The sequence below is a fragment of the Apostichopus japonicus genome, chromosome 11 (genome assembly GCF_037975245.1).
Source record: "Apostichopus japonicus isolate 1M-3 chromosome 11, ASM3797524v1, whole genome shotgun sequence".
Lineage (NCBI taxonomy): Eukaryota > Metazoa > Echinodermata > Holothuroidea > Aspidochirotida > Stichopodidae > Apostichopus > Apostichopus japonicus.
The window spans coordinates 27950460-27974916 of NC_092571.1; the positions used below are offsets into that span (position 1 = coordinate 27950460).

At 38.8% G+C, this 24457-nt stretch overlaps 1 protein-coding gene across 2 annotated transcripts in view; it reads left to right on the forward strand.

The window, feature by feature from the left end:
• The first annotated feature begins 595 nt into the window (after positions 1 to 595).
• LOC139975867 (uncharacterized) overlaps positions 596 to 24457 on the forward strand; it is a 28637-nt gene continuing 4775 nt past the window's right edge. The window contains exons 1-5 of one of the 2 annotated variants that reach the window (XM_071984136.1): positions 596 to 3847; positions 11111 to 11207; positions 11582 to 11628; positions 14757 to 15594; positions 16146 to 24265. In XM_071984136.1, coding sequence (XP_071840237.1) covers positions 3586 to 3847; positions 11111 to 11207; positions 11582 to 11628; positions 14757 to 14938 — 588 coding nt within the window. In that variant the 5' untranslated portion in view covers positions 596 to 3585 and the 3' untranslated portion in view covers positions 14939 to 15594; positions 16146 to 24265. Of the gene's footprint in view, positions 3848 to 11110; positions 11208 to 11581; positions 11629 to 14756; positions 15595 to 16145; positions 24266 to 24457 lie in introns of those variants that run through there. The other variant, XM_071984135.1, reaches the window with a different exon arrangement.

A 24457-nucleotide genomic window follows, 5' to 3' on the forward strand; every position in this document is an offset into this window, starting at 1 on the left:
ATTTCCGGAATGATACAAATGTTTATGCTATAAGGACACACTTTACTCGTAATATTACCGGTCCCCAAATACACTCGTCAGAATTATTCGAGCAACTTGTTAGTCGCAAAATATTCTATGTACGTGATTTGATTCAACGAGGACTTGATGTCTTCTTCGTCGACTCAGATGTTGTCTTTTTACAAGATCCAACACCTTATCTTAGAAAAGATTTTGATATAATTGTTAATGATGAGTCGGGCATTCCGCATTGTCCAGGATTATTCTTTATACGGTCTACGGAGGAATCGATGAAAATGATATCAGCATGGATTAAATATTTACATGACGGCAAGGGGAACCAGGTTGCCTTTAACAAAGCGATATTTCTGACACAGCAGTTATCTGTAACGAGGTTCAGTCAATTTTTATTTGTAAGAGGGGACCATTATTTTAGTACCAAATTTAACTGGAAGGAAGAATATCCTTTCACTGTCCTGGTACACGTAAACCATGTTTTAACTCCTGAAGAGAAAATGGTAAAACTGAAAGAAGGTAAACTATGGTTCACGACGGTTTAAGGGAAACATGAAACATCAGGGGCGTATCCAGGATTTTCCAATAGGGGGGGGGGGGGCGCCAGGCATGAATGATCGCCGTCCTGGGGGATGGGTCTAAGGGGAGGGGTGGACAATTTTTGCTTTCGAAGAAGGGCTGAAATGCAAAATGGTGCCATATGCATGGGCGGCGATCCGTACTTCCGAGTGGGGGGGGGGGGGGATATGACCTTGTTGACTATCTAAGCGTAGCGCCACCATGAGTTGGCGCGAAGCGTACAAGAAAATTTTGGGATTAACAAACCCTCTAGTTGGCCGGAAACGGCACTTCCCGAGGTTTCCAAGCGGCATATACCCAACTTTAAAATAGGGATGTCATGTCCGAAATATCTCATAATCAGGATCCAAAATACTTTTTTTTTTAAATTTCGGGTGTTATTTTGGGAAAATTGCCCCTGTCAATCTTGTTTCAGGCGCAACGTTAGAATGTTCGAGAGCTCTTTTATATTATTCGATGAAGAAAATGGCCTCATGCAGGCTATTATAGGCCTATACACATGCAATACACAATTACACATAGTTACATTCCTAGGTACCGATTGCTAGGGCATCCAGGTGAAACGTGTATTAAGCATTACCCTGGTAACATGAGATTCTCAGCTGTTCGAGGGAACATGTACGTGTGTAGGCCTACTATAGGGCCTATATGAATACTATGAGGGTGCATATATGTACTAGCCTATATCAATACCGTGGGCGCAATAATACATTTTGTTGTTATAGGGCCAATGAAGCCTACAGTCAACTATTCTTGCTTTATAAAGACGCTTTATTTGAAAAGATCGCACTGCGTTTATGGTAGGCGAGAAATGAAGCTAAAAAAGAGCCGTACATTAACGATGATGCATAAATGTAGGCATGAAAATATTCTTATCCCTGGCATTTGGTGGGGGGGGGGGATATGGTGTATTACATCCCCTCCACCCATTTTCATGGGGGATATATCCCCCTTCCCCCCCCCCCCCCCAGGATCGCCGCCCATGGCCATATGTGACCCATTTTTCGACCTTAATAATAAGCAACATTTCCAGTAAATATGGACACAAAATGCACAATTTAGTATGGCTGGCATGTCACTTAGTGTTTATAGTGATAATACAAACACAATTACCATCTATGTTTCTAAAACTATTATGCCGCCGAACTTCGCCAGAACCTTTTTTTGGCAAACAAAAATAAAGCATACGGGAGGGGGGGGGGGGGGTTGAGCGATCACCGACATCTCACATAAAGGTCGTCTTTTTTTCTTTTTTTTGCTAATCTTTTTTTTTTTGGTGACGGCCAATAGGGGGGGCGCCTGTTGTGCCCCCCCCCCTGGATACGCCCCTGAAAGATAGTTAAAGTACTGGCAGTGAGTTTACAGGATGCTTGTGTTACTGTATATACGTTGTGTTAAGGGCTACTGTGTTTCTGTGAACTTGTGCGAAGGCTGTCATCTCTAAACTGAATATTCCAAAACAACTAACGTCATTGTTATCTTAACAAAACGAATTAACTGAACAATTTTTGTTCAGAACTGTCGTCATATAGGCAGAAGGATGAACATTCCATGGAAAGATACATTTTTTTCCATCGGATATCTAAGGAAAATATATAATTCGAAGATATCCATGTAAGGAGAAAATAATTTACATTACAACAATAACTTTGTGTTCTTTCCTTGAAATAAAATTTGTATATTGTTAAGTTAAAATATTGTAATGAGAATTCATTGTCGAATCATTCTAAATTTTAACAATTTACGGTGCAGCTCCCATGAAATGGGGAAAAACATATATATGTCAACACATGTTTTGTCCTTGCTCTTTAATTTTACTACTAACTGGAATATTGTGTAAATATATAACATTAGTTTGTGGTGTGTTCATGTTTCAGTGGTGAAAGCCAAACTTATCAGCAACTCAAATTATGTAACGCCTACTACGAAGAAAATGTATCTCAAATAAAAAAGTTACTTACAACAATGATTATTTCAGCATCTCCTGTTTTCATAAGTGATTTTTTTCCCTTCAGGTCTTTCCACTTTTCACATTTCTAAGAAGTCACAATCTTAGCCCCCTGGTGAAATAGCATCCAATTCATACATGTCGCAATTCAAATATTAACTAATTGGAAGTTGATAGTGTGTTGCCATAAATTGAACTTGAATGAAACACAGATAAGCTGATTCCTGATCATTATAATCATTTGAAATGTATTATGGTAGCTAATATTGTAATCAGTATCCAAGCATCAGTCAAAAGTAACTTTTCATAACTTGTAGTACATTTGGATACATCTTTATTATTTATAGAACATGTTATTTTCATGATGATGTCATTTATTTGTTACAAATTTGCAACACGGATGCATTATCGCTAACTTGTGCACCAGTTTCGAAAACAAGGTTGTTGAAGGAGGGTAAAGCTTTTGAAGAAACACTGTCACCATGGTCACACACTACCTGCTAGTATGCACGGTATATGCTTACAACATACATTTTAGTTTCGATTTGTAATAGCATACAGGAGTGTGTGTAGCAAGCGGGCCATCATAATGTTACTATAACTAATTCCGATTTTTTTTTTTTTTTTTAAATACTCATTCCAATATTTTACAATGCTCCATTAAGGCTAATTCATGATGGCGTCATCATCGCACACACTATAGTACTAAATTTTAATGCTAGTCCACTGTTTTTCAATTTGGGATAATTCATGAATATGCCTAAAATATGCAGTGCTCATCTTCATATACAAACAAGATCAGCCATGGATAACGTTCAACGCACTTCGTCATTGGGAGACTCGTATTTGTGTACCTTAGGAAATACTCGGAATGTCAGCAGGTATCAAACTTAAGTAAGTAGGATTTTAAGTGAAAGCCGACGCTGAACTGCAGCACCCTACAGATCTGAATGAAAATAATTCAAATATTTATCATTGGTACAGTACATAGCGCCAAAACTTGTCTCTAAGCGTATGAAAAACCAACCCTTAACCTTATCAGAATGAATATTCATATAGGCAAGAAAAGAACAGAAATGATTTTCATTATACGCTTAAACTTTGCAATCATGTGGAACGAAAAATTGGGAAGGCTTTTCGATTCGTTTGGAATATTGTTTGCCGGGATGTTAGCCGTTTTTCTCGAGAGTGGGTCATATAAAGCTTTCGGTGTCCTACTTGACGATATCGTGGACGAATACAAGACTTCAAACACGTATGCTGGATGGGTGCTTAGTTTTCAAGAGTCGGCCTCCTATATTGTCGGTAAGATTTCAAAAAGCCTATAGCCGTTGGCATGCATAGTGACATTGTATATGTTAAATGTACGAGGGTTCCAAACTCGGCAATCAAACTTCGAACACCATTTACTACTTCTTACAAATTTAAAACAAAATCAAATAATTGTATTCACAGAGGAAATGTCCCACCATCAAACCAGCCCGAGCAGAAGCCATGATATCAGTTCGTGATATTAATTTCACAACTGCAGAACGATGTTAACAAATCTCGTGTCGATCTGCTACCGATTGATATAAGCTTTAACAGTTACCTTAAAGCTATTTCAAATTTATTATTGGTTTATATGCGTATCTATAGCTAGCAAAAGCCATCTTGATTTACCAAAACCTGGGTTTAGGCTATAGATAATGAACTATTGAAGCTATAATTCAATGTAATTGTAACATATTTTGGAAGAATATAGGCTTTTTGCAAATTATAGTTGTTCGGTATCTCCAAGGGCGGCGGAAACACTTTTAATCTGGGGGGGGGGGGGGGGGCACCGACATCAAAGGGCACTTTGCAGAAATTCGATTGGACTGATGCAGCCTTATATTTAGTACCCTTTATTACTCTCATTGTATTATCTTATTTGCGCCCCCTCCCCCCCCCCCCCTCAAGGAAAATATGCATACTAGCACTGCAATATCCAATGTGCAAATTGGGAAACAAGGAACAATTAGTTTTCTTTTGAGATAATTAGGTGAAATCATGCTAGTTGCTAATGTAGGAACCTTCCGAATAAGAGTTTATTTCTCGTTAATATTTTTTCCACTCGAAATAGCTTTAATTTGACCCACAGAAGTTCATTAAAAGTCAGGGCGTAGCCAGGATTTGCAAAGTTGTATGCACGACTATCTGAGCGGAGCGCCACCATCGGTTGGCGCGGAGCGTACAAGAAAACTTTTGGTTTTACAAACCCCTCAGATGGCCGGTAACGGGTATCTCCAATGAATTTGGTCAATTGTAATATAAGGTTTGGAAACCCAGCCGCAGGCATAATCATTTTCTAACTATAGATGCATGCTAAATAAGCTATTGCTGGCCATTTTGCTACCTACATATAGAAAAATATGATGTATTGAGTTCCAGTTTTCGTTTATATAAGGGACAAGGAAACGTAAGTGCATGAGAATTAAGGAAAACGGACAAATAAAAGGGGGAAAAATGGAAGAAAGTACAATAAAGAAAAAAGACAAAGAAATAGTAGCCAAAAAAAGGAACACAAGTAATACACACGAATTATTAAAAGAATTGTCCAGCTCAAAATATATATTGACAAATGAAAGAACTTATTTTAAGTTGACTGTTGAAATCTGCAGTCATTTCCTTTGAATCGCTTTCCGAGGTGAAAACATTGAAAGTTGACATGTTTTGATCTAAAAGTGAACTTGAACATGCATAGTGATAAACACTGACAAATTTGTTTCATGTTTTGATTTTAAATCTGCATCCAACATTTCCAATATTGTGACGCATTAACATAATGTTTACCCCACATATATCAGGGCATCAATATGTTCACGTCCCCTTACGCAAGGAAGCTAACCCGTCCAAGGGCGTAGGAACCGGGGGGCTGGGGGGGTCAGCTCCCAGTGAAAAATGTGGAGGGGCGGAAGTATCATTCCGCCCCCCGGTTCGCAAGTCAGAAAACCCCTTTTTCATTTCCAAATGAGAAAAAAAGATCTCATTTGGAGCACCAAATTGCATCTAAGGCCAGGTGAAAATACAAAATTAAGTTTACAAAATGGAGTGGGTGTTGAAGTGTGCTATATGGCACCAAATTGCATCTGAGGCCACCTGGAAATGCAAAAAATAGGGGAGGGGTCTAAGGGGAGGGGGACACCCCCTCCCCTTAGACCCCTCCCCCAGGCCGGCCATCAGTCTTCAGCCCCCACTCAAATCTACCTTCCTACGCCACTGAACCCCCCAATCCATGGGGCAAAACAATATTGAAGTGGGAAGAATTACAGAGAAAAAAAACAAAAAAACATTTGACTGTCAGTGTGCAACTATCACATCACACCTGTTTTCATCAAGTTTTCACATGGTGTCAATTTTAACTATCAATGTCATGAAATTATAATGTAAATTTTCACCAGAATACTCGTTCAAATGATCTAAAATAAAATTACAACATCCTCTAGACTATCCTTTTATATGTACAGAATGGAGTTTTGAGTGGCCATATAGAGCATTGGTTAAATATTATTACGAATGATCAATTTAGAGTTGTTGCATACTCTAACCTCATACTCATATAACGTTACTGTTACTCAAACCATGGAGCTTTAAACATAGCTCCATGCTCAAACGTTGTCATGAATACGTAACTATAGCAATTGGTAACACTCTCAGATATGAAACGTCTGCAATATTACGCAAACGTTTCAGGGGTTTTAACGGGTTTACCAGTGGCGGAGCTAGGGGTATTGGTCAGGAGGGGCGAGAATGGTCTGTAGGGGTGCTTTTGGCACTATCTAAGCGGAGCGCCACCACAGGTTGGCGCGTAGCGTACAGAAATTTTTTTGAGTAAAGATACTCCCTAGATCGCCGGAGATGACCCTTTCCGGGCCTGGCTAATTTGCAGATAAATGAAGAATAAATAGGTGTCATCGCCAAATTACACCAACTAAATGTGACAAATGTTAATAGGTAGATGAGAGCGCAATAAAAAAGTCAATAATCGCGAATAAGTAAAAAGTGGCAAAGAGCTGAAAAGGGCGCCAGCAAACCATTTGAGTCCGTCAGGGGGAGGGGGGGGGGCATCCGCCCCCTGACTGTATGGACGCTCCGCCACTGGGGTTTACTTTATCTCTGCCTCAACTAAAGCAGTATCATTTTGTATCCTAGTATCCTGTCAACCTACTGTACAGCAATTTCATTTTTTGTATAACGTTATACAATTAAGGAGGGTATTCACTAGTTTTGCGCAAGAAGTGTCCAAAACTACCAAAATGACGAGTAATGTATGAGTAAGATCCAAAGGTTATAGCCTAACGACGTGGGTGCGGTTAGAGACTTAGTCCCGGGCCCGGTGTCAAGTAGGGCCCGGGAAAATATACAGTGGTCAGGCGCGTATCCAGGATTTTCTAACCCGGGGGGCGCGAATTACTATCTAAGCGGAGCGCCACCATCGGTTGGCGCGCAGCGTACAAGAAAATTTCTGGTTTTGATACCCCCCCAGATCACCGGAAACGGCACTTTTCGGGCTTGAAATGACCAACCAGATGTTCACTTTTGGCCTGAGAACCAAGTATTTCCTAATAGTTTTTTTTTTCCATCCATAACGTTTTTGAATATTGTCAACCCGGCACACGTCATGTTCGACCTGATCGCATCTCCTGTGGGTCTTTGCTTTTGTAGGTGATTCTACGTCGCCGCCCACAATACCCGTCAGCCCAACTTTTCAAGGTTTTAAGCCCCAAATTTGTTCAGAATTTGAAAATTCACATTTCTCGTGAATAAACTCACTTCAAAACATACCCATAATGTTGTACAAAATTTTATCTATGGACAACCAATATAGAAAATCTTCCTTCAACCCCTAACTGACCGGTCAAAATTGCACGAGTAGAGGGAAGTGTGATGCAGAATGTTGGTCAGAAATTTTCTAAAATTCAGACACAGTTAATTTATTGGTGTAGAAATATTAAACCTCTTATAACGGCTATTATAAAACTTGGTTGAAGGAAATGAAAAAAATAGCAGATATTTCCGAAACCGAACACTACACACATAGGCGTAGGAGGCGCGGCGGCAGTGGCGGAGCTAGGGGTATTGGTCAGGAGGGGCGAGAATGGTCTGTATGGGCGCTTTCGACACTATCTAAGCGGAGCGCCACCACTGGTTGGCGCGTAGCGCTCAGACAATTTTTGAGTAAAGATACTCCCTAGATCGCCGGAAATGACCCTTTCAGGGCCTGGCTAATTTGCAGATAAACGAAGAATAGGGTGTCATCGCCAAATTACACCAACAAAATGTGACAAATATCAATAAGTAGATGAGAGCGCAATAAAAAAGTCAATAATCTTGAATAAGTAAAAAGTGGTAAAGAGCTGAAAAAGGCGCCAGCAGTCCATTTGAGTCCGTCAGGGGGGGGGCATTCCCCGCCCCCTGACCGTATGGACGCTCCGCCACTGCGCGGCGGGGGTGCAGCCCCTAATTCGCCATTACTAATGTACTAATGTAAAAAAGAGTTTTGACATAATTGGACCTCCATGCTTTTTATACATCTACATGAGACATGTCATTGTTTACATTAGCATCCCGCGGTATACAGCGCAATTTGAACGGACCGTACGGTACATGATGGCATGCGATGTAATAACCGATGCTTGCTTATATGATATTGACATTGACACGTTGAACGCGCGCTTCGCGCGCGAAAATTTTTGGTTATTTTTTCAGGCAAGTCGGACAGTTTTGAGGATTTTCATCCTGGAACGCCATTTTCATGCTCACAGATATGATGTGATATCTGCTGTTTGCTTTACAAATTCGAACAGGCGCGTAGCGAGGAATTTGCCAAGGGAGGGGCGAAGCCTGTAGGCAAATTATCTAAGCGTAGCGCCACCATAGGTTGTCGCGAAGCGTACAAGAAAATGTTGGCAGAAAATGCCTCCCAGATCGCTGGAAATGGCACTACCCAGGACCATTTGTTAGCGCGAAGCGTACAAGCAAATTTTGGCGGAAAATGTCTCCCAGATCGCTGGAAATGACACTTCCCAGGCCTTGTAAGTTGCATCTAAGCACTTTCTATTTTTAAATTACTTAGCGATATCATTTAAAAAAATGCTGAATGGGGGGGGGGGGGGCGGTCGCCCCCATCCCAAAATGCGTCATGTTCCCCGACGACACGGTCGAGTTCGAGACCAGCTTCAGTTGGTTTCATAGCACAATTCTACACACGCGTTATGATAGACCACATATAGTATATATATAGATCATTAGTGAGAGAGGAAAATGGAAACGTCAAAAAAATGGAGTTGTCGGTGTAAGGGGTAGGGTGAGGCACACTTTTACGAAATCATTGATCCGTCACTGGCTACCCTTCAGCGCTGTAATGATGTCACTGTTCCTCTTTCTCTTCCCGGTGTCTTCGCGTTTTTCTTTTACTCCCTCCTTTTCTCCTTCTTCTCTCTTTCTTCTTTTTCTTTTCCCTTCCTTCCTCTCCTCCTCCTCTTTTTCCCCTCTTTTTTCCTTTTTTCTTCTCTTTTTTTTCCTCTCCTCTTTTTCTTACCCGGGGGGCGCGCGCCCCCAACGCCCCCCCCTGGATACGCACCTGGTGGTATATAAGGGCAAATATTGAGAGGCCCAATAACAGTATAGATATATCAGAATAAGTTTGAGTTACTTTAAACCTTTACCGTTGGTGAATAGTATACTTTGGATTTGATCAAAATAAAGGCACCTAGTTTAGTTGAAAATAAATAAGATATGCTTGTAAGGTTGTTACACGCATTTCGAGTGAAGCTTCAGTTTAACACAACGGTAGTTTACCTGCAGAATCTTTGCCAGAAATTTTAGTGGCAATTTGACAGCATGCCGCTTATACACCGTATATCGATATGTATATATGTATGTATATGTATGTATATGTATGTTTTAGATCCTCCTGCAAGCAGGAACTCGCGAAGAAGCCTCATTGGCTTATCAAAGCCGCAAGCTGAGCGAAGTCAGTCTCTTACATTCATATTTAACGTCCATGATTATGAATTGTTAATTGTCAACAACTCTGTAACTGGACGACATACATTAATCTGGGAGTGACTCGAACCGGAGACCTTATGATTGAAAGGCACCGGCGTTAACCACTGAGCTAACACTCCAGAGTGTTGTATACTATCATACACTCTATAAGGTCATAACAAAAAGACAGTGGAAACTATAACTTTTGCACACATAGATTTGCTGGCATGATTATTATTACTTAGCATGAATGTCTTTATGATATCATGAAATTTGAATGAGATGACAGTAGTGATTATTTGCAGGCCTGAACGAAAACAATTCAAATAACATTGCGCCAATACGTATCTCAAAGCTCATTAAAACATATACCCTTAACTTATCAGCATGAATATGGATAGGCACAACAGTACAGAAATGATTTTCATTATACGCTTTAACTTTAAGTACGCTTTAACTTAACTTTGCGTGGAACGAAAAATTGGCATAATTTTTTTCGATTCGTTTGGATTTTATTGGATATCACTGGGTAACTGACAAGTTGGCCTTTCATGGCACCGTCATTTTTCCGTATCATGAAAGTACAGATTTGTTTACTATCCGAGCCGGAAGTTTTCGTCACTAAACAAACCTCTTCACCCAGTGGTAAACAATTTTCGTACGCTGCTCCTGGGAGGCATAATGGGGATTAAAATTGCCTCATATGTCCCAATTTTTTGCACCACATGTACTTCCATTCATGCTTCTCAACATGCAAGCAAAAAAAAATAGCTTATTTGTAACACCCGAAGAACGGAACACAGTTTTACTCTTTTAAATAATTGTGGCCAAGTTTCTTTATATCATGGCCAAGGTAGCTCTGACATAGATTAACCTGCTTCCTATCATGTTATATTTTATTTGCGTTCGAAACCCACGTTGTGTCGCTTCCCTTAACGACGTGTTTGGAAATTTGATTGTTCAGAAACCGCTTCTGACACCATTTTATAGTTGGCTGAATTAGTTGTTTGAGAACGAAAATAGAACACTAGACGATGATCGTGCACGCTGTGCTGGTAGCCATCTTTGCTCAACTGTGATCTCTGTCAACAGGCTAATACGTCACTGGTGAGGTGCATTTAAATTATAAAAGGTGCAATAAGTGTATGTGTAACAACGACATGTGCAATAACACGTAGTCAGAAGTAACACAATTGATGAGGTGCAACTTTTTATGGCTTTTGAATATTACCGGTCATCGTAGTTTTATTCGACGACGGGCAAAATATTGTTTTTCATCAGTCAGCATTGTCTTTTATCGCATCTAAGAAGTTGGTTGCAACCATTCTCAAACGACGATCTATGATTGCTGCCGGTAGACTGCAACATCTCAACTGTATAATGACATTTTCAAGTAATGAATGTTGTCATGCTGCTGACATTTTGGTTTCCTACTTGGTGGCTCACACAAGAAGGTTAATTAATCCATGAACACTGGAAAAAACAGTTTAATTCATTTTAACAGTCATCTTTATGGATTCAGTCATGGAGTAGTTCTTTAATAATTTATCCTTACAGCAGGATTTGCTGGATCTCTCCTTGTCGGTTTCAAAAACAGGACTGTCGGTGTTATTGGTGGTGTTCTATTTGGCCTGGGATTCGTCATGAATGGATTGCTTTGCCCAGTGGCGTAGGAAGGTACTTTTGAGTGGGGGGGCTGAAGACTAATGGCCGGCCTGGGGGAGGGGTCTAAGGGGAGGGGGTGTCCCCCTCCCCTTTGGAATTTTTTGCATTTCCAGGTGGCCTCAGATGCAATTTGGTGCAGTATAGCACACTTCAACACCCACTCCATTTTGTAAACTTAATTTTGTATTTTCAACTGGCCTTAGATGCAATTTGGTGCTCCAAATGAGATTTTTTTTCTCATTTGGAAATAAAAAAGGGGTTTTCTGACCTGCGAACCGGGGGGGCGGAATGATACTTCCGCCCCTCCACATTTTTCACTGGGGGGCTGGCGCCCCCCCCAGCCCCCCGGTTCCTACGCCCTTGGCTTTGCCGAAATATCTTCCAGCTCTTCATCTTTACAGGAGTTACAGGTGATAAATTGTAACCAGTATCATTGGCAACAGTACAACATCGTATAAGCTTTTATTGCAAATCCTCGAAGCAACATGCCTCCTGTATGGAACGCGAATAGAGAAAATTATGTTGTCGTTTAAACTAAGTTTGTTGTTATCTAAGCTAAAGTTGTTGCTGCTATTTTACCATGTTGCTGTTATTCGTTGACGTCTAAAGTCACGTCAGTGATTTCTTCAATTTCGTAGCTATCTAACATGCCGTTGTTGTAATAAAACACATTGTGAACGAACATCATTCTTTCTTTTAAAAAAAATACTTCTTCCCAAATCTTCTTCCAATTCTACAGATGATTATTTGAAACGAAATAACATCATGACAATCAACCGCAACTTGTTTCCGTGCAGAGCTAACAACATCTCTATTACAGATATTTTCATGCTAAAGATAGCCAATGATGTTTTTTATTTATTTCTGGTCATTTGATTGGCTAATAGTCCCTTACCCATTGTCTGCCAACATTATTGTGCATGTTATTCGACACTTGACCTCAATAAGTCCACTTCCACAACATCTACATGAGACAATACCATCAAGGCTTGCCCCAATTAATGTACGTTTTTTGTTGGGGAATACAAAAACACCACAATAATTCACATTTGTAGTCGGATGGCCCCACTACTTCATTGCATTACTCTGACATAGCTTTTTCTTGCCCTTCCATTTCCTTGCAATACTTGAGGGCTGGCAAATGCGGAGATGGGGTTTGTGTAACCCATTAATTGCTACACTGGGGCTGTTGTACCCACACTCGGATCCTTTCTTAGTCTACAAACTTTTCTCGACCGCCCGGTGGACGAATGAGGCAGTTATCTTCCCCTTTCTCCTGTCAGCCCAAATCTTACAGATATGTACTTTGACCTCCAGTAAGTTCTTCACTACAATTAACTTGAGAAGATGAATACATTGGGATCGCTTATAGAAAAGAGTCAATGTGTGTGAACATGTCTCTACTAGCTCACAAAGACTTGGAGGATCTGCATCTTCTGTTTGAACTATTACATGTTTGTCAACAATAAAGTCACTATCATGTAAACTTGGCTGGTAGTTACTTGCTGTTTGGTATATGTACTGCAAGAAACATGCATATCTACACGATGAAAAGACGGTATCTATACTAAAATCCTCTACAGTGATGGATTTTGGCGAAGTTGCCAATGGTTGAAATAACTTCTTGGCAGGAGGGGTTAATTCACTCTCCGAGACTCTGCACATGTTGCGAAAGAAAAACGCGCATATCAGCATTGCTTTGGTTTATCTATGGAGTACTACTGTAAGTACAATCAGACACATCACGAAATATGTGCAGTATTTGGCATAACCTAGGCTTTCTTTGTTGTTACTGTACCACCGAAGTTTTAAAAGAAGAGACAGATTAAAGGGAACATGCAGAAATTTGAACTGGTATGACTTTTTATTGATGGCTTTCTATTATAGTTATTCCCTCCACCCCACCCCACCCTGCTAAATAAATAATAATAGCAGTTGCGTACTTCATGGACTGTTGCAGACAAAATACAGGAGGCCTTAAAGTTCATTATTGTACATAACATTGTTATGAGAGATGAATTTTATCAGCAAACTGACAGGCCCTTGCAGTGTACCCTTTATTCCACAGGTAGGTCTGCTGCTTTCCTTTACCTTGCACGCTGAGAATGGAGGGGTAGAGTTTGATCATAAGTCTCACCTTGTTTCGAGAAGCTATGCATTGCTCACTTCACCTCACACACTCACACTGGTTGGATAGCAAACTTGGCATCATAAGGGTTCCATTCACAATGCATTGTGGTGCAAGATTTCTGTGTCAAGCCGTTTCTCAAAGCATGATCCACCATTCCACAAAATTGCAAAGCAGGTACTATAACAAACCTGGAAAAAAATAAGTGCAAATAAAAGTTACTCTTTACCGTAGCGTTTATTGATTTTTTCTACCGAGTATGTCAAATTTCATAATGTGTCCCTTTCGCGTTCCATACTCCTGTACTAAGATGTGTTTCCGTTACTTTGTCCTGTACCACCTCCTCGGTCGCCTCATCTGCACGGCATTTCCGTCTTGCGTACTCTCCCACCTACGGAGACAAGTGGACCAGGCTATTACAGAACTAATAATATAATCTATAACTCTCATTATTAACTTAAAGAATATGTTGATATGTAGTAGCCAAACATACAGAAATTAAAACTTCGTGCACATGTGTCAACATACTTTTGTGGTGTTTACTTAAAGATACTGGCGTGACCATTTCTTAAAAATGTTTTGCCTTCTGGAATGTTTCTTTATGGCAAAGTCGACATTGACGTTGGGCCATCGGTACGTTTCTCTATACTAGATCTTTGCTTTATAAATAATAATTACTCAAAAAGTAAACCACCCATAGAATAATGATGATACAAAAAGCACTTTTCCTTTAGAATTATTGATAATTTTGTAAACATTATTTGGGACCATACATGTATTTTCCTTTCATTGATCTTGGTATAATTACTACGAGGAACTAACTTTATGTTTTGTGTGCCAGCTAAGTTATAGTCCACTGACTTCCAATGATGACACCCTGGATATTAATAACGATAATTAACAGTACATACAAATACACATTGGATTAATATTAGCATAGTTTTTACTTGTTCGCAACATCATACTTTTTTTCTACGAATAGAGAACGAGACGGACTTATGGAAGGATTGTACGCACATAATTAGTTGGTAATTAGTATACTAGGCATATAAAAATTCCTTTCCTAATGAAAGAAATGGAACGCTGCTTAAATCCTCAGCAGCAATTGATAGGTGTTATGTTGGATTTAAAAATTGCTTATTATCACACTGATTAACGAAGTTTCATTTGAATAGCGAATTACACGTACTGGTTCAAGGTCAGTAACTTTGTTCTTCATGTCAACTGAAGTTAAAACAAAATGGCACACCCAACACTATCACTTTGTATTAAACCACTTAATACTGGGATTCTAACAGAAAGAGTTTTATATAAAACATATACTTCCAATGTCTCTAGTTAGCAATATACTGTGTATTTTGCCTAATCGTTTTCTCACATAAAATAATTATGTTTGTCCTTATTTTTCAGCGATAGGAGGAGGAGGGCTTTACCTTTCTATGTACATGGCATTTGTTGAACACTTTGATTCGGATACTTTCCCTACGGCCTACTCAACAAAGGAACTATTTACGTACTTAGGGATAATAGTAATTCCCATTATGGTGGATATCATTCGAAGGCAATATGGGTTGTTCGGATCTTTTATCTGATCATGGGCGCTGTATCATGGAACACTGTGATATCAGGGATATTGCTGAAACCCACGAAACGACAAACAAATGCTCCTCTTGACCCACTCATCAGTGAGGACGCTCAGTTGACGACCCACGGAGATACGTCCAACAATGTGGGCAATAGCAGCGAGGGAGTGAAGCATAAGCTTCTCGAATTAGTTAATGTAGCACCCATTGTTGAACATCCTACATTTGCTCTATTTATGGCTATGCATTCTTTTTTTTGTTTCACATTTGCTTCTTGGGCTATATTCTTGGTTCCTTTTGGTAAATCTCAAGGACTCTCATCCGAAGTTGCAGTCCTTCTGTCAGCAGCAGGAGGAGTTGGCGGATTCCTTGGCAAGACTGCGGTACTAATCGTAGTCTGGTACGATCGCATGAATGTTGTCACATCGTCCGTTGTTCCGGCGACTATTTGCACGATATCTTTGTCAGGATATCTTGTTGCTTCCTCTTTCTTAGGACTCGCAACGGCATCATTCTTCTGTGGGTTCGCACTGGCTTACGGAGACACTGCTCTCACAGGAAGCTTACCATATTATTTGTGCAAGATGCACTTCAGGCAAGGTGCAGCTTTGACCTACTTTTGTAGGATTGTGGATTGTTTATTCAAATTGGTGGGATCGTATCAGGTAAGCAGATATCTGATGAATTTGGTCTTATAAGCAATGGACACAATTCGGAAAACTAATCGTAAAAAGTCTGTTTTATGCATAATTAGAAACTGTAACTATCATAGGAATTTGACTCAGTTGGTACCGTAAGCTCTCTGAGGTGTCACAAATCATATGCTTCATAGCAGAGTATACATTGATACAACATATCCAAGATAGTGACATCAATTTAGAGCACCTTCTTGTTTCACAGTCATGGCAATGATGGTGTTTGTCGAACGATGGATATGGTGCTATAAAATGATGATATGCAATCTTGAATGATAACAATAAATAAACCATGAATAATGTTGATGAAGGTGATTAAAATAATGTTCAAATATGATTACTCGTTACGCAACAGATGGATTGTAAAAATTTGAATAAATGTAATAGTTATAGTTTAACATATGAACAAGAAAAATAGGACAAATTGTATGTGCCATTTAAAATACGGTCGTTTTGATTGTATCTTTCATATGACTATTGATAATCATGCATCTCAGTTCAATTTTCCATTCTTTTCAAAGGTGCTCTCCTGGATGTTTCTGGATCATTCTCTACGACTTTTGGTTTCACGGCAGTCGTGAATATTGTTACAATTGTATTGGGTCTCTTAACATATAAACTTCACGATGGCAAAGTCAAGGAATGCCAGTAACGAAATAACGCACACGGCCGTGAATGTTATTCATTGATGCTTCCTTTCAGAGTTATTTTCAATGTCAACCAATTTCACTGGTGCCACACTTCCTTCCCCTTAGTCAATTGGTACACCGAGAAAAAAAAAACACCCGTATGTAATCTATTTTACAATATCCTTAAACAGGTAAATACAGTGACCGTGAAAAAGGAGTCAGTCTGGGAGGAGCACACTAACTTCGAGAGACAGTGAGACGAATGCATATCATTAAGGAGGAATATGTGAGAGGGGGGGGGGGGATGGAGAGGGCACAGATTCACCTTCAAACCGTGCCTTCCATAACACAAATTCCAGTATTCGTTATATTTGGCGTCGTTAGAAATATTTCCACATGTGTTGACGATGAGGAATCAGTAGCTTGACATTGCTGAATCGGAATACAGAGTGATTTTAGCCTTCCGTTTAGTATAGGGTTATTACACTTTCTTCTTGCATGACGATCTCCTTGCACATGGGTTTGGAATGATGTTCTGTGAAAGGGCGCAGCACGTGTACCATTGTAGATGGCGAGGTGATCTTATATTATCATCCTAACAGAGGTTGATATATACTTGTTCATGGGATGTGTTTCGATATGTTCTGTTCAAGGTTTAATGGTTTATGAGAAGTTTATTCTGTTAACTCGGTGATGATTAATAATTACAACTGACATGCGAGGACCGACTGCTTAGAATAGAGGGTTAAGTTCCAGCAACTGAAACGATTAGTCCTTTTTGTTGAAAATTTACATCCATATTCATGATTAGTAAAACTGACGTTACCATGTACCAGTCCTTGGGATGGTCAAAGCTGCATTTTTTTTTTACAGTCACTATACGTTTTATGAGTGGTGAGCAGGCCATGCAGGTGTTTATGATGCAACTCAAGCAATCCTGAGGGTGACTGCGACAAACTATTTAGCGGCGCTATTAATGTTTAGGTTGAGCGTTTTGAATTCAGTGAGAAGTAATAGATCAATGTACAGCATAAAAATTACTAGGTCGTTCTCGAGTGCTTAAGGTCGGATACCACCGTGACCCAAAGCAAACACATTCAGTAAAGATGCATGTATTTATGAGGGCTCGGGTGAACGTTTACGGATGAATGACAAACGGACGTATGACTGTTAAGCAAGCATACGTTATGTCAGAGCAGGCTGCAACTTCTTGGTGCCCTGTTCTTCGAGCCTATAACAGTTTACAGTAAGTTGTAATTATAAAGCAAAGATGGATGGTAGGGGGTGTTCCATGGCCACCTAAATTTCATTGTGTTGCGCACCTTATACAGGTGTGGTTTGCGCATTTGGCCCCCTAACTGTTTGCATGGACCACTTGCTGTCCACTACTTTGGCATTTCTGGTGCCACCAATGTGTACGAGGACTTATATTTCGAAAATTGTACGAAGAAAAGGGGACAGGGGTGCAAAAGAAAGAAGAAAGTACGGGGTATCATCAAAATGAATGTATTTTAAAGGAACTATACAGGCTACTATAGGCAACGATTAGCAAACATTATTTCAAGTTTGAGTTTTGTAACACATAATATCCTTATTAGAGTTATATTAGACACGTTTGCTTCGAAATTCCTATAATGTTACTCAATTAATATATCATCGGTTGTATCGTTATTATAGCTTCCAGTGGATATAAAAATATTCACTTTGGAATTAACCATCTGAAGAAAGGTAAATAGAAACTGAAAAAATACGGGAGGGATAAAAAGAATAAGAATAGAGAAAAAGAATAACGTAAAAGAACGAAATAAAACATTTCTAATCAGTAACCACCATGATGAAAATGAATTTGCATATTGATCAGTCATCACACCGAGGTCAGAAGTCAAAAGAACTGTTCTTTACAAGAGTGCCGAAGTTAATTATGTTATTTATTATTTACAAAAGCGCTAGCTGCCAAGCAACATATTCTGAAAGATAGGTCTTTACGTATTGATAAATAGCCAGCCACGTGAAGATAGATATTTTGTTATCAATCATCTGATCGAGATCAAAACTCAATCACACAGGTGTTTAGTGATATTGGTGATAGCACCGACGTAGCCTGGAATTTGAAAGGGGAGCACTTTTTGCGATTGATATGGGGTAGGGGCTAAGGGGAGGAGGTGTTCCCTTTTTTTTATTGAACAATTGAAGGTCCTTAGATGCGATCTGGTGCAATGTTTTGCCAGTTTCATCATTATCATATGATATCATATTATCAGCAGATTTTGTTTCCTGTTTGAATTCTATTACATGTTCTTTTACATATCAGAAAGACAAACATAGTGCTCTTTTACAGTTGTTCCAGTAGGATGACTCTTGTTTATTGTCCAATGTCTGGACTTTAATACATATGACGAACTTAACTGAGGGACAATATAAACTTTCTTATTTTGTAAGACAGCCAGATGTGCAGTGGCCTTAAAACAAATATCGTTATCGCAGTGTATTAGGAGTGTAATAATTATTTATAGGAAGCGCGTATACGATTTCTAGCTTAGCTTCATAACATGCTGCACGTGCAACAACTTAGGACGAATCATAGCAAGGATGAGAACGAACGTTGTCGACGTCGTTCTGCATACGGTTCGTGACACTCCATCGATTGCGGTTAGGTAGGCAATATGTATTTTATTACGCAGCGGCCAGTTGTAGGCTTGTAATAGGCTATAGGCTAACTGTAGCTAATTGCATCAGCCAAACTAAGTAAGTAGCTGAATTAGTAGGCCTGAATGTTTCTACGATTATAATCGAGTTAACGGAGCTGACGAGTATTCAAGATCAAAAGGGCACTGACAAAATACCATACTAAAAAATACAGCAGTTTATCGACACTAAAAGGGTGAGCAGTCGCTCCCCTGCTCCCACCTGGCTACGTCACTGGGTGATAGCAGTGATAGTTATGAATGATAGGCATGAAGATGGCTGTCTACGTGACAGCCTGCATCTCGTTCCTGTCATTTCCTTAATTAGGACAAGAACCGATAACAGTGAAAACAGAAGCAATTAAAAATATGTTGTTTGTTAAAAAATGGATGATGTTTAAATATGAAAATGTCTGTGCTATAGGAAGTGTTATTTGCGATTATTTTTGTTTCACATGTAATTTAATCTTTATTAATAAATGGATTCCGGAGGTGCTACTAATTGCTGAACAAAACTAGTTATACACTTTCAGCTTTCGCAATTAGGACAAGAACCGATAACAGTGAAAACAGAGGCAATTAGAAATATGTTGTTTGTTAAAAAATGAATGATGTTTAAATATGAAAATGTCTCTGCTATAAGAAGTGTTATTTGTGATAAGTTTTGTTTCACATGTAATTTAAACTTAATAAATGGATTCCGGAGGTGATACTAATTGCTGAACAAAACTTATACAATTTCAGCTTTCGTTTTTATCATAAGACTATTCTAGATTCGTTATAAACCACAATGACCTTCATATTTGTAAATGTTGATTGCAATGAAATTTAGAACTTAAGTTTAGATTCTTCAGTAGCATGCCTAAATTTAAAATGGTTTGAGGTTTTCATTTGGCGCGGTCTAAACTATTAATATCTAGCATAAATTAAACAGTAAGACCAGAAGTTTCAACGAAGTAATTTAGACGAGATTGTTTCATGGTTGTCTCGTGCAGTCACATACACAATAACAGTAAATCGTTTTGTTTTTGACCTGAAATGTGTAGCTATTAGTGGAGAGTTCAGATTAACTATATCGGTAACAACGAACGAGTGTCAGGCTGCCATTTACTCGACGTGGTAACTTAAGACAGAAATATTTCACAAATCAACTGGTACAGATATGGGAAACGTCAGTACCTTGCGAAGATTCCTTGCGCTTTTGCTACTCACGGAGTTAGTATTGAACACTCTTTGTAGAGTTAACTTGGAGTTTGACAGCGGCTATGAATATAGTGTGATAGAAGGTGATGACGTTGTGCTGGTTTGTCAAAGTCAAGGAAATGATTCTGTCACAATATTTCGAGGTTCCATGCGAGAATACATGATTATAAATAATAGCGTACTGGAGGGGAATCCAAAGCGATACGATTTTCAGTTCAATGCAACAGAACTTGGTTTTAATCATTGGTTAACTATTAGGAACATTTCCACAGAAGACGGAGATGTGTATTTGTGTGTACGAAAAGAACACTCGTTTGAACCGGCATCTCTGACCGTGAACGTGATATTTGCATCATCAAAACCCATTTGCTCATCCCCGGCGGAACTAGTGTTTTTTGAAGATGAAATAAACAAGAGAATTGTTTATCAATGCATAAATAAAAACAACGATGATCCTTCTACACAGTTATCCATTAAAGGTTTTCCGAAGAATATGCCTGTGAAGACTGATTCAGTGCGACAAGGTGATATATTGAACAAATATGTGTCCTTCATACCTTCACACGAGATTAATCAAACCGTCATTACTTGCCATCTTCGTCAAAATGTAACTTCGTCTAATAAAGTTACATCTTTTCACGATTTCTGCACATTTCCACCCCTTTTGTTTTTGAAAGAGCTAGTAATGTCTATAACACCACCAAGTTATAGCATTACTAAACCAGGGAAGGTTGCGTTCACCTGTCTCAGTAATGCCGGAAGAAATGACAAATGGAAAACAACGTGGAAAATAACTTCCGAAATTCCGATTTTCGTGAAGTATTCGATTTCCTCTAGCCGTTTAACGTTTGAAGTAAATGAACCTTTAGATATAACTACTACGGTTGCAATCCTTTTTGAATGCAGTGGAGAGGTGAGACATCACATAGCAAAGACAGTTGCTTCTCTCTCCATCACGCACAATTTCACATCCGGATCAATGTCGGAACCATCAAACCTAACGTTTGTTTTATTTGTTACAGCATTTCCTTCGGTGGTTATTCTTGTTTTGATCATACTCTATTACATTTGCTATAAACTAAGGTCAAGAAACCAACATGTAGACCATATTGACAAAGGACCAACAACACCCATGCCAGAAAATGACCTCCTACAGAAAAGAGATAAAAACCTTGAGGTTCAAGGACAGCCGTTTGATACTTTTTCAAAACACATGGATAACATTCAGATTCAGACTCTTAAAAGTGCTTCGAGACGTGATAACATGGAAGCAATTGGAGGTGAAACAGTAACCACCTTTGACGAATACCCTACTATTCAGTTATCGAGTACCAATGACAGCTACACAACGACAGTAAGACCTGTAAGTGTAACGATGGAAACCAGTCTAATTGGAAAGGATCCACAAATGCACGTTCCTACAGTACATGTACCCAAAGTCTCGGACTCGGCGACAGAAATCAAATATGCTGAGATAGTGTGAGGATTGGTCGCCATGCTTGATAGGTTATATTGTTCGAGCTTGGGTGGCGCGCAAGTAAACCATAATGTAAATATAACTTTTTTTTATCAATCTTAAATGTATACTAACCATTAAATATCGGACAGATGCTGACTATAAGTTTAATCAACGTTCGAAAGGATTAAAGGGGAGAATGGAATCACTTACCTAATTACGAAATGAAGTCCCACAGACAACTCAGAACGTACCGGAATATGAATCGAATATTTGTTCAACTTCCTTAATGTGGGGTGAAGGAAGCGTTTCAAGATTTTACTTGGTCTCCCATGTTGAGTTTCAGATCGGATATTCTGAGATTTATAATTTAAAATAAAAATCGATTCCTAATAAGATATAATTAATCTTGAACTATTTCTTTATATATGCGAACAGTTATGATTCTGTAAGAGATTTTTTTTTGTATGTTTAACACGAACACGAAAAATATTTAATTTTTTTTTCTCGGAAATATTTTAAGAAACACGTGAAGTGGATCACTGCACTCGTGCGTAAAAAGCCAACTCGATGTCGAATTCAACCACCATCCTTCTTGAAGAGTGGTGAATGCACAACCTACTTTACAAACATTGCAATTTCATAATTCAAATTTGGTTCACCGATAGGTGGGGGAGATAGGAGGTGTTCCTTGGTTCCCTTATTTCACCGTGATGTACACTTGCCAGTGGGTTTTTGCACTTCATAAAGTTTCAATTTGCCCCACTTGCCCCTCTCCACCTTGGAATTTCTGTTGCCGCCACAACTGTTAATCAGGGAATTGTTTGAATTACTCCATGCCTTTACATCTGTACATAGACCGTCACAGCGAGAAGTGACATTAAATATATTTAATAATTAATGATTTGCAAAATGACATTAATGATAGCAAAAATATAATATTCACCTCGTCAGACAGAATCTTAGCACTCTGAACAGGGAACTACAATTTCTGTATATCAAATGCAGACTATACTTGGACTTAGACTTTTTTGGTAAACCTTTTACCCAAAGTTTGGTTGACTAGATATGCGTATCCAATGTTGGGCAAAACAATTCACCCAACTCAAAAGTGTTTCTTCGACTGATTAAAGGTGATTACTATATTTTATTGTGGACATTTGCATATTTCCATACCCATTTGTAGTCGAATTGGTTAACGCAAATATTAAGCTTTGATCAAATAGGTGTTCTCTCAGTGTTCACATTGCAAAAGCTGGTTTTTAGCGTACCTTTAGAACCCTGGTGAATTCAATATCAAAGCTTTCGACTGAATCATAAAACTAGTTTACTAAAACTAAATTGCTGTAAACTGCTGTATTTTAAAAAATTCGACTAATTTATCACTCAATATTCCGAAATTTATTCCTCAAAGTTTACACCAAAAAATAATAACTAATAACAAACTATAGCAAACTATAACAAAAAATAGAAAATTTACTGTATCGTTAGGTACACATACAAAGGATACAGCTAATTGAGAATATAACGACTCCAGCTCTATGATCCAACTTAACACTGTAAATATTTTGAAAAGTAACATTTTGTGAAGAAACACGTGCCGTGTAAAAGGATGTGTGCCCTTTGCATGATGTTCAGTGCATCACATCCAAATGATAATCATATTTTGACGTTTTTCCAAACTGTCGTATCCATGAGGGAGTACTGGAGTGACTTTATTGTTTGAATAAATGGTTTGTACCTGTTTACCCAAATGTTGGGATGATATCTTCAACTTTATAAATTACCTACCGATATTCATATGTTAAACATATTAACCGGTTAATTCAATAAATTGGACAGCTAATCGCTTATTGAAAAAAACAAAAAAACATTAAAGGGTGTTTTGCGACCTCTATTCTTGTTTTGTGCGGATGTCCAAGTTATTGTTGGCAACCGCTACAGAACGTACAAGTTTTCTTTTGTAGTTTCTGTTTGTCAGTGATACTTTTAATATTCATTGAACTGTGCTTATTGTGATCCTACTGTATATTTCAATCTGTAGTCTTTACTTACGTGCTGCTTCATAAGACTTGCCAATATAGTGTCTACTGTACTCAGTATTAGTTTGTAAAATATTTCTCTCCAATATCAACTTTGATACTTGAAAATTGATCTATACTGAATATGTTATCTATTTTAAATGGTGATAGTTGTGATTGGTATACAAAAGGCAATACGATACCCCATAGACCGCTGGTTAAGATAAGTTCTTGTTAAACATCCCATGTTTTTACTTTCAGTCTTACTGATTACCTTTTCACTTGGGGTGGGGGGGGGGGTTACACCCGTGGTAGTGGTCCGACTCTTTCTCGGCTAAATGCAAAATAACCCCCGAATGAACAATTTACCCCCGAATGATAATGGACTTGTCTTCTATCAGTCACGGGCACGATATCAGCTAATAGTGTCTGCAGTGCATATAATTGATCAATTTGTGCATATTCTTGAGTGGCATTAACCATTTGTTATATTGTATATCGCGAACATTGCTTCCCTTTCATGTTGTTAACATTCCAGGCATGTTTGGATAACGTTGAACAAATGCCTTTAATTTATGATCAGCCGTGTTAGCTAAACTCCAACGAATTTCGGAGAACTATCGGAGACACCATATGAACGCATCTAAGGTAATATTTTCATATACGTTATGTCTCACGCACTCACACTGCTATACAGACTTGACCAAAAGCTCGAGTATGAAGAGGTCGCTAAAAATATTTTGCCTGACGATGTTTCACCAAGTTCCAACTGTTTAGGGTGTTAAGAGAACGTCGCGTATGTTCAGTGTCATTACATTAAACATAGATGATTTGCCAGTA